Genomic DNA, 13,469 nt, shown 5'->3' on the forward strand with positions numbered 1-13,469 from the left:
CTTTATTTTTATGATATATATTTGATAAATAGATTTTGATGCGGCACAAAGTTTGCCGGGTCAGCTAGTCATAAATATAATTAGGAAAGGTTAGAAGTAAATAGTCCCCGCCAAACTGCTAGTTCGCTTTGAAGTTATTGCGAGCAGGTGGATACAATTTGCTAAAGCGATGCGATTCATTTCTATATTCAGAGCGGACTAGTAGTTTTACGCGGACTATAATAAACTACTATTTGCTATTTATATAAATTATGATGATGGCACTCCCAACAGACAATAAGAAAGGTAGTAGAACGAATATAATTCAACCAGAAATGTATTATTGCCACACTTTACTATTATGAAGCGGTTCGTTTTTTTTATAATGTAAGAGTAGCAGACGAGCATGCAGTCCACCTGATGGGAAGTGGCTACTGCCGCCCATGGACATCTGTAATCAACCCCAGATATGATTATATTCCTAACTGAGGTCGGCCACAGATGCGCCGCTACTCCTGAGGACTAAGCTGGAACGCCTCGGTAAAGTCTGTCTCCCTTACCACACCCTTCAAACCGGAACACAGCAGCGCCTAACACTGCTGTTATTAGGTAGAAATAGGTGTCGTTACGCAGCTGACCGACATATATAGCAAATATTGTAGTCCTCGCCTATAGGTACAACTCTTGTTATACTTAAACTTTGTTAGTGATGTGCCTGAGCGGCAGTTAACTTATTGTCACCACAGCATATTTGTTCGCCGCTTTTATGCTATAAAAAGAAGACATGTTTTCACCAATAAATATTCGAATATCTTACACAAAACCTGTTCAAATAATAGCTCAAGGACTACATACTGTGACATTCATGTAATGCTAATTATGTAAATACAAATACATTTTTCATTCAAGAATATGATCCATAAAGAATGTCCGATTTCTTTAGCATACCATTATCTTCGTAAGACACACTAGAGTAGTTTAAAATTATAATATCAGTAAGGTGGATTACATGTGCAGGATCTTTTCAATAATTTTAGATTCGTGCTATTTTTTTATTTACTATTATGACCTCTTTCTGCATTGTAATGAGCAGTGTTGTTGTGATTAATACATGAATAGAAAATCACAGACGTTTGTGATACGAACATTTTCAGTTTATTTACAGTTTTAAATATGTATTAAAATATTTATAATTACGTTTGTAGTATTTATAATTATTTTTGATAATTAATTTCATAGACTAATAGTTTTTTTTAGGGTAGGCTGTATGTATTTGCACGACTTTGCCGCCACCAAACCAATATAGAAGAAACACCTCTCCTAATCTTTTACTATCATGTCACCAGCGGACTGTCATCTTTTGCCCGTACAATAAAATTAAGGCAGTGCACACTGCCATGCACAAAAACAAGATTTACAGGTAAATATTTACGTATTTTCCAACGTTTTTACGTATATTATATGTATTTGGTGTTAAAACAATCAATTAGTGAAATGCACAATCATTATAACCTCACTTCCGTTATTTTGCATAATGACAAACAAACTTTTTTTGTTCGTTTTACTTTATACAAAGCTATATGTTTTGCGCCAATACTCGTAAATAGTGCGGTAGTTGCACTAATAGCTTTTAATTACGATATTTTTACTATACTGATAATTTGAATCGTAATTAGAAAGTATTCTATATAATGATATACATGGCCAACTTCTAGAATGTTTTGTTTGTAATTTCACTTGAAATTATCGAAATGATTTATTCTTCGCTTATATTTCACCTTTTGTGGTGTTTTTTTACTATTATAATCATTGTTGACATATTTCTGCCACATTAGTGATGAGCATAAACAAAGTTTTTTTTTTCAATGGATGAGTAATCCTGTGATCTGACCACAGTCACGTATGTGCTAAAGTCCTTTATAGTTTTCCTTATATAATTTATATTTACATAATTGTGGTTTATTGTAACAATAATTATATTAATGATTATACCTTATTATTTACCACAAAGTCACTAAATATTAATTATTTTAACATAATTTTGATACATTAATTATTGGGCAATATTTGTGTATATTGACCCTTATAGATGTGACCCTTTGTGGTTTGACTTTAGAGGCACCAGTGTCACTTAATTTTGCACAAATTGCTTTAATTACCTATATAAAAGTACTATCATTTATATGGTATACAATATTCCTTTATGATTGCGCAAATCATAACATTAAAAATATTACTAAATTTCAATCAGGCCATGTGTCCTGATGCGAGTAGCACGTTTTTTACCCATTACAAAATGTGAACAACACCGTTAAAGAATTTTTCACTTCAAAAATGTATGTATTACAAAATGATAAACATCATATCACATAACATAAAGGTGGTAGAACCCTTTGTGGTTCAACTCCAGCAGCACCACCACCACAGCTATTTCTGTTATAACAGCAGTTTTAGGCGCTGCTGTGTTCTGGTTTGAAGTGTGGTAAGGGAGACATACTTTTCTGAGGCATTCCAGCTTAGATCTCACTTGTGGCTGACGTCAGAAATCTAATCCTATCTGGGTTTGATTACAGATGCCCATACGGCAGTAGCCACTTACCATCAGGTGGACTGCATGCTCGTCTGCTACACCTATATTATAAAAAAAATTATAACTTCATTAAAATTTTATTATCACAATTTGAGCTGCTTCCTAACACTTATCATATGTACATAATGTTAATGTTATTTTTAAACCACAATTTAACTTCATTCTTTTATAAATTAAATTCTTATCTATACTGTCATTGTAGCAACAATATAGGACTTGATAAATGTTGTTGTAAATAAGTAAATATTATAATCTTTATATCCAAAAAGTATTGTTATAGGTTACTAAACTCTTTGGTAATGTTTTCTGATTTAAACTTCTTGTCATATATCTGAAGAAATAAAAGATGTGTCTGAGCTATGAAAATAAGATTTTATTATTTAATATTATTTAACGATCCTATATTTTAACAAATGTAATGATAATACTTATAGTTTAAAAACTAAAAACCTCGCTAAAGTCTCACAACGGGAATCTTTAATAACTAAAAACCACGCTAAAGTCGCACAAAGTCTTTAATAAAAAATCTATGCTAATTGCTAATGGGGAGAATGGAACAAAATTATTAAAATCGTGTATTGTCATCGGTTCTTGATAATTGTTCAAAATTTTAAATTAATCGGACCGTTCAAAGTGGGTAAAAAAAGTCTCACAACATAAATCATTAATAGTAAATCTATTCTAATGGGGAGAATGGGAGAAAATTATTAAAATCGTGTATTGTCATCGGTTCTTGATAATTGTTCAAAATTTTAAATCAATCGGACCGTTCAAAGTGGGTAAAAATCGAGTTCAGAGATTCCGTTACATACATACAGGTCAAGCTAATAAAAGCGTGGTAAAAATTGTATGTTTAGTAGTTATAATTCATGTTGTCATCAACCCATTACTGTCCCACTGCTGGGCACGGGTCGTCTCAGAATGAGAAGGGTTAGGCCATAGTCCACCGCGCTGGACAAGTGCGTATTGGTAGACTTCACATACCTTTGAGAACATATTTTTTATGATGTATGCAGGTTTCCTCACGATGTTTTCCTTCACTGTTACAGCAAGTTATAATTAATTTGTAATACGCATGTAACTTTGTAAATCAGATCTAACATCATATCATAATCTGTCTGCGGAGGGTAATGTTATTCGAGCGTATGTATGTATGTCTCATTCTTTGTCACGCTGCAGCACAAACGGCTTGACGGATTAACATATGAGGTGTCGTTGGATCTAATGTGGGAGTGACATCTACACTTCTACACTAATATTATAAAGAGGAAAACTTTGTTTGTTTGGTTGTAATGAATAGGCTCAAAAACTACTGGACAGATTTTGAAAATTCTTTCACCATTCGAAAGCTACATTATCCACGAGTAACATAGGCTATATTTTATATGAAATATATTTGATAAATAGATTTTGAGGCGGTACAAGTTTGCCGTCAGCTAGTAGGCTATATTTTTAAGCAGTTGGATTGTTTTAGTAATAATTAAGAGTATTTCTACTTCTTTTTCCAGATCTTGATATGCGGTGATAGTCTCGATCAAATCTCAGTCTCGAAAAACAAAATATCTCTCCGGAAAAACATTTTGCACAACATTTGGCGAGTACGGGCAAACAATACCGCATAGCAACCACATCTTCCAGCTACACAGACTTCAATAGTCTTGGGAAACAAGACGAGTCAAACATAATCGTTGTAAACATAGATATTTTATAAACATTTTAAAAGTTCGTAAGAATTTGCCTTAATATGACGGAGGTAAGGGTGGATGACGTGGTTAAGGGGATGGAGGAACTGACGGTGCTCTCCTTCAGGACTGTTGACGAGGTGAAGCGTCTCGCGAAACACTTCAGGAACGTCACCAACCATCCCGTGACGCAAGAGAAGCCGGCATTGCTACGCTACCTGAGACACCTAGACGATATCCACCGGAAAATCTTCTTTACTAACCGGGAGGGAGTCGAAGTCGAGTATATTTTTACCACTGAAAAGAAAAGCAGCTTGCAAAGACAGCGTTTCAATAGCTTACCGGTCAGTGAAGTGCCGGAGTTGCTGAAGACTGAGCTGCAGACAGCGGGGAATGCGAAACAAGTGCATATTTGCACGGATTGTGACGTCGAAATTGAGTTAAATGAAGACGAACCGCTGATGGAGTCGCTTCAAAAACATTTTAATTTAGACGTCCATTTGCCGAAGCTAAAACGCGAGAGTATCGACGTCGCTGAGCCCATCGTCTTACCGAACATGTCGCGTAGACTTTCCGCGATGGAGTGCGGTGAGCCCTCCGTGCAGAATTACGAGCATATTATCCAAATGATCAAGCCGTCTGAGAAAATTGACCGCATGTTCGCTTCTAAGCTAGAATCCGCTTTAATATACCACTTACCAGATAACTCAGAAGCTAGTATTGACGCTTCGATGAAATTCTATCAGACGGTTTACGATAAAATCTGTCTAGACGTCTCGAATATTGACTTCTCGACGCAAACGAGCTCTGTGGCCCCGATTATTATGAGTATAAAAGACAATGTGAATCAGAATTTCGCGGCCGACGCCAACAAGAATTTTGAGAATGAAGAAAACGATCAAGCGCCGGAGAAACCGGTGAAGAATCAAGCGAAGAAGTATAGACATTATGGTCATATTGAGGGGATTATTTTAAAGTTTCTTGAGCATCACAAACTGCTTTCGTTAGTAGACGATCGTACGGGGAAATTGGCTTTCTTCTGCATGGCTTGCGAGTTTTATACTCTTCGGTTTCGATATGATAGCGTCTTGAACCATGTCTTCGGTCAAACTCATATACACAATTTGGCCACTATCTTGACAGTAGACAAACACATCCCGCTAGCGATGGAGGAAGCTACGAGCGATCGTATGAAGAATTTGAACCGACAATTCCTCTTCTATCACGGCGTCACCGCTGACGTCAACGGGCTGAACTGCTCGACCTGCAAACAAACTATTGATTCGCCGGATCTCACAGTGAATCATATACTCGACGAGAATCACCTCGCCCGCCTATCTGATAAGTATTTCAGGAAAATGAAAGCGAACAATCCAGACGCACAGGCCCCAGAGAAATGGGGACCGAAGAGCTTAGACTGGGGCAAGTTTCTAGCGAGCGTCGGCAAACCGTTGAACAATAAAGACCATGTCGTGATCGAGAACTTTATTAAACCGTCTGGGAAGATCGCGAACTATTGCACATGTTGCGACATGACTCTGAAAGGCCTGAGACAGGTCCTGTTCAACCATATCCGTCAAAAAAAGCATTTGAGGAACGCCGCGCCTCATAAGCTGAGCATGCTCTACAAGAACCACTGCCGACCGGCCGAATACTTTGCCAGCTTCGGTAATTACTACGTTTGCGCCATTTGCCCCCAGTTCGTAGCGGTGCCGTCGTTCGCTGCTATCGTGGACCATTTCGAGAGCGATTTACACGTAGAGACGGTCGCGAAGCTGATCCGCACCGCCCTCTACCCCGACAACGCCGAGCAGGAGTTGCTCGAACAAAACAAAATCACAACCGACGGTGCTATAAAATGTGACTTCTGTGAACTTGATTTTGTGGATTTGAACGACGCTGTCAAACATATTTTCTCGATTGACCACCAGAATGTGGTTGTTGAAGCGAAATTGAAGGCCAATAAGGGTGATATCATCAGCGTTTATATGGGCGGTAACTACATACTGCACAGCCAAGGTGCGACGTTCACTTGTGTTGTATGCCAGAGCGTCTTCAACTCTATCCGGGCGTTGCTCGCTCACTTGGTTTTCGCGAGCCACTTCGCTCAGAAACCGTCAGCTGAGAACGTGTTTCGTTTTTATCTAGAGCTGAAGCATAATGTCAATATGTTGGCGCGAAACAAGTATGAATATTACGACTTTGGCAAACTGAAGTGTGGTGTGTGCGACGCTGATGTGGATGAAGGCGAGAACGCGAAGAGGCATGTGGTTTCCGTGCGCCATAGAGAAAATATGGGGGCCAGTTATCTTAGTGTTAGTATGGATGCATCTGCTGTGGAGTGAGGTGAGCGGAATTCATTTTTATATAACCAAAGTTAAGTTATCGCCAAACTGCTAGTCCGCTCTGAAGTTGTTGCGAGCGGGTGTAGTCATACAATATGCTATGGCGACGCGATTCATTTCTATATTCAGAGTGAACTAGCAGTTTTACGCGGACTATACACAATGTAAGGTAAATGTAAAAAATATGGTGATTTTTATGAGGTTGAAGCAGCAAGTGAGCAAGCCGCCCATGGAAATCTGTAATCAACCGATAAGAACAGAGTCATGTCAATGTTTGGCCACAGATTGCGTTGCTCCCCAAGATGACTTAAGTTGGAAAGCCTTAGATAAATTCTTTCGCCTTACCACAAACTGCTACAAAGCAATGGTGTGGTGGTGATGCTTTCAAAGTCGAAGTATGAAGAATTGTACTGCTTTATTCAATGTTATTTCCCTATAGTAGAATCAAATGAGTGTGCAGTTTACTTAAAGATAAGGAGCCACAACTGTAATCCAACTCCAAATATGATAAGATGGATCTCAATGAGCTATATTGCTACCCATGAGGATTAAGTTCTAATGCCAACTATAAGAGTTTCCCTTACCACACTTCAAACCAGAACACAGCAGCGCTACACTACTGTTATAACAGAAATAGTTGTGGCGGTGGTGCCGGAGTCGAACCACAAAGTTTCTACCACTTTCAGTATTCTACCAACTTCAATGATCGTTTTAATAAATTTTGTCTGTCTGAAATAAATGACGATGATGAAGATTAAAAAAGTTTAATTATATTTAATTTTCAAGTTTAATAAAGTGTGTTTATTGTTTGAAATAAGTGATGATAATGATGATGATGATGAAAATGTTGTTGCTATTGTTTGATTGATGTTAAATTTTCAAGTTTAATGAAATGTGTTTATTGTCTAAAGTAGAAGATGATGATGATAAAAGTGTTGTTTCTATTGTTTCAGTTATGTTAAATTTTCAAGTTTAATAAAATGTGTTTAGTGTCTGAAATAAGTGATGATGATGATGATGAAAATGTTGTTTCTCTTGTTTCAGTTATGAATGTTACGTGCCGGCTTCGGAAGTCGCCGCGCATTTGTTGAAGGATTAAGTTTACACGCGAATCGTTTACAAATGAGTGGAATTTTATTAAATCAACTAATTTTTTAAATGATAACCGTGTTTATGTGTAACTACTACCCTAAAAAACTTCAAAAAAGGTGTAAAAAAGAGCTTTTCAAAGCCGGCGATGCATTGGCGACTCCTCTGGTGTTGTATGTCCATAGGCGACGGTGACTGCTTTCCATCAGGTAGCCCGTCTGCCTCATCGTTTAGGTATAATAAAAAAAGTACCCTTAAAACGATTTTGTATTGTAATTATAGTCCGCGCCAAACTTCTAGTCCGCTTTGAAGTTGTTGCGTGCAAGTAGTCAGAGAACCAATGCGGTGGAACACAACTACAAGCATATACTCCGTATCAACGTAAGGGCACACTAACGCAGCTATGTACCCGTGGGCGATAGCAGAGGATGATGCCGGGGTGTAATATAGATATATGAAATGATCTTGAAGTCTGACTAAGGGGTTACTGCCGCCCATTGATATCTGTAATCAACCCCAGATTAAGATTAGATTCCTACCTGAAGTCCCTATCGCTAAGGACTAAACTGGAACGCCTCGGAAAAGTATGTCTCCCTTACCACACTTCAAACCAGAACACAGCAGCGAAACACTGCTGTTATGAGGCAGAAATAGGTGTGACGAAGGACTAAGTTTGAACGCTTTGGAAGTATTCTTTACCACTTGATGGTAAGTGGAAGTGGCAGTGATAGCCTAGTGGTTAAGAAACTCGGCCTCTCGATCGACGGGTCCGAGGTTCAAATCCCAGGCACGTACCTCTGATTTTTTATAGTTATGTGTGTATTAGAAATTAATTATCACTTGCTAAACGGTGAAGGAAAACATCGTGAGGAAACCTGCATATCTGATAGATTTATAAAAAAAAATCTCAAAGGTATGTGAAGTATACGCACTTGTCCAGCGCGGTGGAATATGGCATAATCCTTCTCATTATCAGAGGAGACCCGTGCCCAGCAGTGGGACAGTAATGGGTTGATGATGATGAATGATGATGATGGTAAGTGGTAACTGACGCTGTTTAACACTTCTGAGGATGGTCGCTTCAAATGCAATTCATCAGGCACCTTTCAAGTGTGGAATGAACTTCCTCCTGAGGTATTCCCTCAGGACTATGACATGGGGCTCTTCAAGAGGGTTTAAAAAGAACTCTCCTTCAAAGCCGGCGATGCATAGGCGACCCCTCTGGTGTTGCAAATATCTATAGGTGACGGTGACTGCTTTCCATCAGGTAGCCCGTCTGCCTTATCGTCAGGTTAAAAAATAAAATAAAAACCGAAATGTAAGAAATTCTTTATGCTAAAAAGACGAGGTCTAGCCCAGTAGTTATATATGGAGTCCGTATAAAAAGGTTTGTATGATAATTTTATTGGAAATCTTTATGGAAAAGAATATAGGTCCGAAAAGTCAGTCATAATTAAATAACTTTTAATGATATATTGTATAAATTTTGTTATATGCCTATAAGAAAATTGTGAATGTCTTAAACCGTAAATTGTAATACTGAGAACGTTTTCAATAAAGAGTTATTGAGTTTATTACACGCTTTATATTAGCTTCACTTGTATGTTTGTCAGTGAGTAACTCCGTTTTTCAGTAGAAAGAGATCAACATACATCCTTATCTTACCCTGCATGTATGAAAGAATGAAATAGAATATTTTCCTACTTTTAGTTGATTTTATCGTAAAAGCGTGTTTTTTAGTTTTTTGAACTATATTTATTTAAAATTTACTAAAGTTTTCTAATATGTACAGAATGTCTAATGATCACGCCATCTATTGGCAACTTTGTAAAGTATGTAGAAAGGAAAATATATTGTTCAATATGTTTATAGATGGCGCTGAAAACAATTTCAACTAACTGCCGGAAACGCTATCACTAGATATTCTTGTAAAGTAGTAATAGATGGCGGTAGTATCGCCAGTAAATGAATATCTATCCAATTTTAGAAGCCTTTATTTTGTTTACCAATGATTTGAATTAGATTAGATTTTCGAGAATAGTAAATTTGATTTGGTTTCATACAATATTCGATACGGGTGCTAATAGTAGAACTGGTTACAATAAAATCAGTTTTACTATATTTTGGTACGAAGTAGTAACGGTACATATAAGAAATAATATTATCTTCATTGTTTAATAAAATTAGACCACCATGGCAAGCAGTGGTAGCCTGGGGTTAAGAAAGGGGTCCGAGGTTCAAAACCCAGGCACGCACCTCTGATTTCTCAAAGTTATGTGTGTATTAGAAATTAATTATCACTTGCTAAACGGTGAAGGAAAACATCGTGAGGAAACCTGCATACCAGCAGTTGGACAATAATGGGTTGATGATGAAGACAACCATTACCTACTACACCAGCAAAATCTTTAGATGCCTTGCATAATGAAGAATAAATAATTGGCCAAGTGAGAGTCGAAATTTTATACTGAAGGTTCCTTATATGTTTAGTATTTGTTATCATAGCACCCATAAAACTATATATAGTCATATTGAGAAATTTTGAACACTCTTCCTATTACGGTTCAATAGACAAGGTGAAAAATAACGAAATCCATTTATTTTTAAGCTTTTTTATTTTAGTATCTAATTGTTGTTATAGCGGCCACCGTTATACATAGGTACTCTGTAAAAAATCAAATGTTCATAACAGTTTAAGAGATAGAGCCCTGCAGACGGGCAGTGGAGGCTTAGGGATTCGTTCTTACCCTTTGAGCACAAAACCCTAAAAACAGTCTCATTAGACCGTTCAAATTAGAATACAGTAGCCCTAACACTGCTTTTATAAAACAAATAGATATTACGGATCGTATAGTCCGCGCCAAACTGCTAGTCCACTCTGAAGTTGTTGCGAGCAGGTGTAGTCATACAATTCGCTATGGCGACGCGATTCATTTCTATATTCAGAGCGAACTAGCAGTTTTACGTGGACTATACTTTTTTAACTACAAAATTCTAACGTAATACTCCCTTAAGTTCTAAACTACAAAATGTGCTTTAAGTTTAGTAAGTTTCGCCAAATAACAGTCAATTGTTTCCAAATGTTGACACGCCACGCGCCGCAATCATCTGGGGAGCCATTACTGATGTTAATTCGATTTTTATCGTCCAAGGGCGCTAATGAGGGGCGTCTGTGTGAATATATAAATAAAGATCAATTACGCATTATCTTATTTTGTTTATTACGTTGAATTTCTTTGAACTTTGAAAAACCATTTTAAAAATATTTTAACGTAGTACATGGTGTTAGCAATATATTCAAATTATTTAATTACGTATAGTATTATTTTCTATTATTTTCATGATGTGTTATTTTTATAATAATAAGTTCCCATTTATATAGTCACTGGCTGTATGAATAGAATAGATAAAAAAGAAAAAGAACGCGCTTGGCGCGGGACTTGTATTTTACGCGGGAATAATAAAAGTTGTAAATTGGATCAAGAAAATAGTTTATGTAATATAAAACAGGATAAAATCCCCCTTACAATTACAATTTCGTGGTATAAAGGGGCAAAATACATAAATGTAGATAATTGACATAAAATTATTATCGCCCATTATCAAATTGGCGCCAAATCGTTGCAATAATGGCGGTTTCTTGTCGCACAGATTATAATTTAATTACAGATTACAGATAAGTTATATTATTATAATAAGACTATCACCATTATTATAGCAGCATCTACTTACTGAGGCATAGATATTGAATATAAGGTTAAGAAAACAAATTATTCAGCCACATATTAAAGATAATTCTGTAATTTACCATCACTAGAACAATACTTGTAATACTATAAATACATATTATGTTTTTTAATAAATAATAAATGTAAGTAAGTAAACCAAATATAATTTTTTTTATAATATATATAAGATTAGCAGACGAGCATGCAGTCCACCTGATGGTAAGTGGCTACTGCCGCCCATGAACATCTGTAATCAACCCCAGATAGTATTAGATATTTCTACCTGAGGTCGGCCACAGATGCGCCGCTACCCCTGAGGACTAAGCTGGAACGCCTCGGAAAAGTCTGTCTCCCTTACCACAATTAATAAAATGTTAAAATTAAAGTGTTTTTAGTTAGGTTTTGTGATAAAACAGTTACCTATATTTCATATTACAGGTAGAGAGCGAAACAGAAGGAGATACACATTCCACCATTTTCAATTACAATCTTTATCGATCCAAGTTGTAATGGGTCGACGATTAAAACAGCAGATCACCCTTTGCCATTACACAGACAGCGGTTTCGTGTTCCACAGATAATGTGATTATGCGTTAGAGGGCGCGAATTGATTTGATTGTTATCTGTGACTGTTGACGTTTCGTAATTATTTTATCTGTTTCATGCGTTTTTGGGGTATATGATTTGGCTTCTATGAAATGATTTCGTAGACAATTTATGTATAGTCATCGCCAAACTGCTAGTCCGCTCTGAAGTTGTTGGGAGCAGGTGTAGTGATACAATTTGTTATGGCGACGCGATTCATTTCTATATTCAGAGCGGACTAGCAGCTTTACGCGGACTATAGGTACCTATACGCATTTTGTTCGTGTTATAAATTTTTGAGGGTTTTATCGTTTAAGGGTTCCGTACCCAAAGGGTAAAGACGGAACCCTATTAGGTACTACTCCTTTGGCAAGAGTTGGAGCTCGAACCGTCCAGAGAGCAACCCCGGGAAGGACGGCGGCCTGTGTCGTCGCATACCGTCGTAAACACTAGGTATGCGGGAGGAGCGTGAAATGCTCCTCCCAGGGCAGAGCCCGACCGGGCATCGCGCTTGGAGAACTCGGGTTGTGTTCCGTTGGAGATCCCGGAGTTCTCCAACAAGCGTTGAGGACGGCCACCGGGGTTTTAGTGCGGTAAAAATCCCACATAACCCGGCGTCGCTCCCACGTCGTCGGGTAGGTACCTTTTGAAGGTTTCTCTATCTCTTGAATCGTAATAAATAGGAACTTGAAATTTTACAGAGTATGTACCTATAACCCACAGACCTGTATTTTGTAAAATACAAAAAAATAAAGATGTCGCCATACAAGAAACCGCTATTTTTCGGTGTTTTACGCTTTATCTATTGAACCGTAATAGGTAGACAGTTCAATTTTTTTACTTTACTTCTATGACTGCTATCGTAATAAATACTAAAAATAAAAAACAAATAAAAATTTGGTGATAGGTACTGAACCCTGCGTGTGCGAGTTCGACTCGCATTTGGCTAATTATAGGTATAATTAGCCAAATTATTATAATTCTTTGTATGCAATACTAGCTGACACGGCAAACTTTGTTCCGCCTCAAAATCTATTTATCAAATATATTTCATATAAAATATAGCCTATGTTACTCGTGGATGATGTAGCTTTCGAATGGTGAAAGAATTTTTAAAATCGGTCCAGTAGTTTTTGAGCCTATTCATTACAACCAAACAAACAAAGTTTTCCTCTTTATAATATTAGTATAGATAGGTATTATTATAATTCTTTGTATGCGACTTTCTGTTGATTTTGCTACTTAGGTATTTTATATCTGAGCTGGAAAAAATCAATATGTTAGAATTCCAACTGATCGTGATGGAAAGAGACAACAATATTTCTGTTGTTTAGAGTCGATTAGGGCGTGGTTTAGATTAATTTTATAAATTGTCACCTACAAAAATGATATAAGTAATATAATGACAAATTACTTTATGTTTCGGACCTACTTTATGTTTCGGACTATTTTGTTAAAATAATTAGTCAGA

The 13,469-nt window shown here is 37.0% G+C and overlaps 2 protein-coding genes across 2 annotated transcripts in view; one reads left to right on the forward strand and one right to left on the reverse strand.

Annotated features, from left to right (window-relative positions):
• LOC140755632 (uncharacterized) overlaps positions 1–13,469 on the reverse strand; it is a 224,412-nt gene that overhangs the window by 7,656 nt on the left and 203,287 nt on the right. The gene's annotated exons all lie outside the window — the stretch shown is intronic.
• Positions 1,257–7,761, forward strand: LOC140755648 (uncharacterized). Its single transcript, XM_073090950.1, has 3 exons — positions 1,257–1,399; positions 4,078–6,597; positions 7,641–7,761. The coding sequence occupies exon 2, from the start codon at positions 4,314–4,316 to the stop codon at positions 6,594–6,596; it is 2,283 nt and encodes a 760-aa protein (XP_072947051.1). The 5' UTR covers positions 1,257–1,399; positions 4,078–4,313; the 3' UTR covers position 6,597; positions 7,641–7,761.

The sequence above is a fragment of the Epargyreus clarus genome, unplaced genomic scaffold, assembly GCF_041222505.1.
Source record: "Epargyreus clarus isolate Ecla_fem2 unplaced genomic scaffold, WU_Ecla_fem_2.2 ptg000033l, whole genome shotgun sequence".
In the NCBI taxonomy this organism is placed as follows: domain Eukaryota; kingdom Metazoa; phylum Arthropoda; class Insecta; order Lepidoptera; family Hesperiidae; genus Epargyreus; species Epargyreus clarus.